General features: G+C 41.9%; 1 protein-coding gene across 1 annotated transcript; it reads right to left on the bottom strand.

The window, feature by feature from the left end:
* Positions 1-2,283: 2,283 nt before the first annotated feature.
* On the bottom strand, positions 2,284-5,224 carry lratd2a (LRAT domain containing 2a). The gene has a single exon (XM_026942344.3). It carries the CDS (start codon positions 3,569-3,571, stop codon positions 2,816-2,818), a length of 756 nt encoding a protein of 251 aa, XP_026798145.1. The 5' UTR covers positions 3,572-5,224; the 3' UTR covers positions 2,284-2,815.
* Between the last annotated feature and the right edge of the window lie 876 nt (positions 5,225-6,100).

A 6,100-nucleotide genomic window follows, 5' to 3' on the forward strand; every position in this document is an offset into this window, starting at 1 on the left:
GAGCTGAATTTTCACTCTGAAAGAAAGTCTGTTCAGGAAAGTTCAAAATGATGTACACATACACATCATTTCAGTTCAAGATCCAATTTCAGATGGTAGGGTACAAATTCAACTTGGAGCGATGTCTCCAGAATGAATGGTTCAAACTTTGTAGGATTTATATGGAATTATTATTGTAACAAGCAGATGAACTGATTAGATTTCGGAATTGAATCAAACAGGGTCAAGGTCACAGCAAATACAAATAGTTTTCCCTTCAATAGCTTCCTTCCTGTATGAAGTATATTTTAAGCCTGTTTGAGGCATACCAGAAGAACAAGACTTGTTGGCACTGGAGTTCTAATTGTTGCATTGAAATTCAAACTTCTAATGCCACAATCATAACTCCACAGCCAAGTCCCTGGTATAGAATTTTATTTTGCTGAATAACACCATGTTTACCCCTTGCTTTTTGAAAGGTATACTGGGCTGAATAATACTGCAATACACTTATGACTATTTTAGAAAATCATCCTGAGAGGCAAAGCAATGGAATGGAATATGAAATGCAAAACGGCCTGTTTGAAAGAAACACAGACTTAAACCCACTCCTATCAATCATTGTGTGTAAATGTACACAGAAAAAGTGTACATGTTAACATTTACAGTGTTAAATTACCTCCCAGGACACGTCATCAGATTCAGACTTACATTCCTTCTTCTAACTACATACCCTTCCTGTTTAGCTTCACTGAATCATTACTGAATCATTAATAAGATTTAGTGAATCATATGCCTTAAGATGACAAAAATCAGCTGAGATTTTAAGCTGTTATCACCTACACTATTGACATATGACTTAGCAGTCAACTGAACTCAAAATTTTAATTAATTCCTACAGTTTTAAAGATTTACAGTGTTTGAATCATTTATAGCTTTTGGAAATTTTGTGTCTGAACAAAATATGATCAATTTCTAAAAGAATACAGAATATCATGTGATCTACAGTGTTTAACTTAAAGCATTTATGAGCTGGCCTTGTACAATAGGTGTTCATTTAATACTGTAAAAGGGATGTGTAGGGGAGACCGGGGATGACTGTAACCCTGGTCAGTATCTTTGATTTGTTCTGCATATGCTTATTGTAGCATTAAAACTTACACCTGAAAAGATCTACAAGCCAGTTTCAAAGGTTTCGTTTTACAAATGTGTTGTTTTTGTGATTGAGGTTCCTGTGATACACTAACAAATGCTAAACCTTTTATCAGATGAAACATAAATATTTTTGTGTGTGTGAAATATGTAAGGACAAACTTCATTTTGTTACATCAGTGTGTTGTTTGGAGCAATATTACTATTGCTATATATTACTATATAATATTTACTTAGCAAATAACCTTTTTGCATGGTCAGCCTGGATGGTTAAATGTGCATTATATGTCATGTATGCCATTCTGTTTTTCTATATTCATCACTATATTGTTATTTCACCACAGAGTATGTTACAGTTCAATTGTAACAGTTCTCTTATTGTGTTTGATGATTATTTACATTTAACTGGCTAACTGTAGAGTGACATAAATTGTATCAGTTTGTGGAAGACAAATCAAATGTAAGTTTTTTTTTTTGTTTTTTTTTGTTTTTTTTGATGGGGGGGATTTTTCCCCATTTTCTCCCCAATGGGATCATCTGTGAATTCCCACCAACTGGGAAAGGATAAAAATATGATGCGTAAATCAGCCAACTGCATTGTTTCAAACTGCTGCTCATGCTGCATCACATGGCAGTGTAACACACTCTGAGAAAAGCGCTATCTGCTCTCTTTCGCATATATGAGCGTACAGATGCCCAGTATTGGCTAGTGTTGCCAATGTGTGATCAACAGGGGAGAAAGCATATGCCATCCCTCACACCCAGAAAACCAGTTTTGCTCCCTTGGCTCCTGGCCATGGACGCCTGTGTCTGTAAGATTTCTGCATGAAATTTTGATTAGTCAGGGCTCATCAGCTGGAAGACCCAGCAAACCATCGCAGTGGACTGAACCAAGTAAATATAGCAGAGTAGATAAACACATAAAAAATAACTGCAACTCTAGTTTTCTGAACATGCACCATACTTCTGTAGCAGATCCTCTGATGCGGCATCCAATCACATGCATTTATGAAAATTATTCAGCTGAAGGCAGCACATCAGACCAGAGATTAGCTACATACTCAGAACGGAGAGTTTTCACAGACTTTCATAGATGACGTGGCTTGTATTAAAAAAGTCGACAATGAAAAACAGAATGTTTAACCATGAACGGACAGGGAGGTGTGCATTTATTTTCTCCACATCATATTCAAAACAGATGTGTCTCATCTGTTCAGAGTCTGTGGTATTGGTCAAAAGTGGTAACATGAACTCCCACTTATGAAAAAAACAAAAGCAATCAAGAAACATAACCACTTTGAATTGTATCCTTAAACATTAATGGTTACATATTAACAGGTAACTGTTGTCGCCATCATCTTACCCGGACCTTTGTAATCAAGGAATTTTTACGGAAATGGACTGAAACTAAAGAAAAAGTGTTACAATCATCCCCGGTGTCCTCTACATGAACTCAGATCAGTTGTCAGAGCGCGTGAGCAGCATTACACATGATCTGCGCTGTTGAGTGACCTGTTTGCATATGGTATTTACTTAACTGTTCATTTACATCCCTCAGGACTCAGAACTTGTGGAAACACTTTAGGTGTCAGTTCAACAAGAACAATGTGGCACATACAGGTGGTGCAGTTTTTAAAGCACTGAACATACAGTACAAGGTGCATATCTGTGGTCCTGTGGCAGTTCACCTCTGTCCCTCCAGCTCATTCAGCACCAGCGGTTTGTCCATCCTGTCTCTGCGTCTCCTCTCCATGATCGCGTCCTCCAGACTCTGAAACTCGAGCTCGTGCGCCTGTTTGCCGTCCAGCAGCAGCTTCAGCTTGTACGGCTGCTTCCCGATGCGCAGCTCTCCGCCCATTTTGAACTCCCGCCTGCCAAACTTGCACCAGGCGGCGAAGCACTCCGAGTTCCTCCAGCTCAGCTCGCGCTCCTTCATGCCCACGTGCTCGGTGGCGTTTCGCACCACGGCGGCGGCGCTCAGCGGCTCGTACTTGTAGAACTGGTTAACGATCCGGCAGCGTCTGCCGCGGCCCGCGTCCATCACGAAGCTGCACTTCACCTCCGCCCTGTGCAGATGCACCACCTGAAAGTCGCCGATGTACACAGCCCAGTGGGGACTTTGGCCGGCGGCCACGAACTCCAGGACGTCCCCGGGCACGCACTTGCTCATCAGAGTCTCTGCGGAGTGCGCGCGCAAGTCGCGCGCCCGCCTCTCGTACACGCACGCGGCCGTGTGGTAGACGGCGCACTCGAGCTCGTGCGGCGGCGGCGGCGTCCTCTCGTCCGTCCTGTCGTCCGCCAGCGCGTCGTCGTCGTCCGTGGAGAAGATGTAGGACACGCCGATGCGCGCGCCGTCGTCCTCGGCGTCCGTGCCGCTCGGCTCCGCGGTCGGCACTTCGGCGTAACTGAGATGCGCGAGTTTATCGACGTGGTTGCCCATCAGCGCTAAAGCCGGTGTCCGGTAATACCGGGGAAAGTGAGCACTAGGAGCGCGCGCTGCACCTGTTAACCGCGCGCCCAAATACCGACACGCGCGAGCCACATTTCATTCGGAACACGCGCGCACAGACGCCCCATAAATAACTTTTTCGGTTAAATGTATAAATTACGCCGTATTCTTTGAGATATCCGGTCATCATCACTTAAAGATTTGTTTGTTTTATACCAAAAATCTGCATTTAGTCCTCCAAAAAGTTACACGAATAAAGACAACTCCTGGAAGATCAGCTCTGTAGTCTGGACTGTACATAAGCCAGTGAAATGCAACATAAACACTTCTTTCCAGGAGCAAAAGGATGATAAACACAGCAGCAGTCTGGTCTGTGTGTGTGCGCGCGCGCTCTCTCGCAAAATAACTAGATGTAGCAACAACACACATATACACACACACACACACACGCACACACACACACACACACACACGCACACACACACACGCACACGGGGTTTCGCTTAAAGAGACAGTGCACTATTTGTGTGACACGAAAATACCAAAAACCTGTTGACCACAGAGATGATAAACCAGGCCATGTTTCCAGCAAAATATTGAAATAAGACAAAAAAAAAATCACAGACATGCATCCATTTTCCATACCACTTATCCTACACAGGGTCGCAGAGCCTGGAGCCTATCCCAGGGGACTTGGGGCACGAGACAGGAAACACCCTGGACAGGATGCCAACCCATCACAGGGCACAATCACACACTATGGAAATGCCAATCATCCTACAATGCATGTCTCTGGGCTGGGGGAGGAACCCAGAGTACCCAGAGCAAACATGCAAACTGCATGCGCAACACAGCTGTCATCTGTGGTACCCAGAGGAAACATGCATGCGCAATCCGATGACCACAGATGACCACTGATTGGCATTTCCATAGTGTGTGATTGTTTAGTTGCCTGACATGTTAGTCTATTTTCACTTTGGCTACCAGTTTCATGCACTAAACACAATGCCATACAGCTACCCACTGATAGTGGTGCCAGTAAGAACCTAAACAGTGCGATGCAGCGGAGCTTTATTCCTTTAGTCATTTAGTCTAGCTCTCTCACCTCTTCATCTGTACATGTACACTCTGCTCAAATAGATCAGCTCCCAACACTTCAACATTCATGCTAATACCACTGTCAATACTGTCAACAACATACGTAGATCGCTAACTAGCCAAAAAGAGTGTCTGCCATAATTCAGTGCAAAGTATCGCTGCATTGCATTGTGGAACTTTCTGTCCAACATTTGCTGTTTCCACTACTTCTGGCATGGGAATGTATATATAGCCTGGTTACTTTTTGTGATCATTTGGTGGCAAAGTGTCATGCAGAAAAAAAGAAAAAAAAACATTTTCTAGTTGGACCTTTTAAGACTCCCATGTAGATCAGAAGGCATTTTTTTCCACTTAGCTAAGTTGGAAAGAAGTGGAACAAGGTGCAACTGATGCTAGAAAAATAACAAGCAAGACAGCATTAATGGCAAAGATGAAATCAGAGTGAAGGTTTTAAAACGACCCTGTCTTTCCTAGCATACTACTTTAGTACACAACAGCTTCGAAACGAAAATACGAAAATACCAACACATTATCACCACAATCACAAACACATAAACAAATGAATACTTCAATATAATCACATTTAATGTGTTTCAGGGTGGAGTTTTCCTTTAACGTTCAAATGTGTTCACTGTTTTATTTAATAGAATTGCTTCTGGCGAGCTGAGCCACTTAATTAAAACTGTGTCCCTGTCCTGTAGGTCCCACCAGCGAGGGCATTGTGGGGTGTTTAGCCTACGGTTTTATGCTCCACTAACTTTTGATGCTAAATAGGCCACTGTGATTTCTTTCTGTTCTCTGTACTATTAAAAGCTGAGTTACTTAAGTACAGACTAAGCTTGGAAGTCTGACATTTGCATGAGAACCTTTTATGAATTGGTTAAAAGTTTCAGTATTTAACACCATGTTTAAGCCTACTTTGTGTTGATAAAAGAAGGAAAAATATCTCAACAAAATTTTACTATTCTTTTAGAATAGATTGCAGCTTTTCCATAAAAACATAAAAAAATCTTTCCTTTAATAACTGTCAGTTGAGCTACGGTCACACACTCCTCACTTAGTATAATGAAAGGGGAAACTGTTCATGGAAGCTCAGATTTAATGATACAGCTGTTGACTATAATTTGTGCCTATAATGAGTCTCAGCACACCGTCAAGTCTCAGTTGATAATAAGTGTAATTCTGTGTAACCACTATTAAGTCTTCTTATACCACAGTGCTGTTGACTTCTTGATTCTGATTGGTCAGAAGCTGTTGATTAATGTATTCATTATGTTACTGTCTATATAGTAAATTGTATGACGGATGCTCTACCTAATAACATGAATTTTTAAAAATGTATACTCTTGATAGTGGGAAGTTTTCTGTAAGGAGACATTTCTGGAATATTTATGGAAGGAGTCTCCAGTGTCAGAGCTTTGT

The sequence above is a fragment of the Pangasianodon hypophthalmus genome, chromosome 29 (assembly GCF_027358585.1).
Source record: "Pangasianodon hypophthalmus isolate fPanHyp1 chromosome 29, fPanHyp1.pri, whole genome shotgun sequence".
NCBI lineage: Eukaryota > Metazoa > Chordata > Actinopteri > Siluriformes > Pangasiidae > Pangasianodon > Pangasianodon hypophthalmus.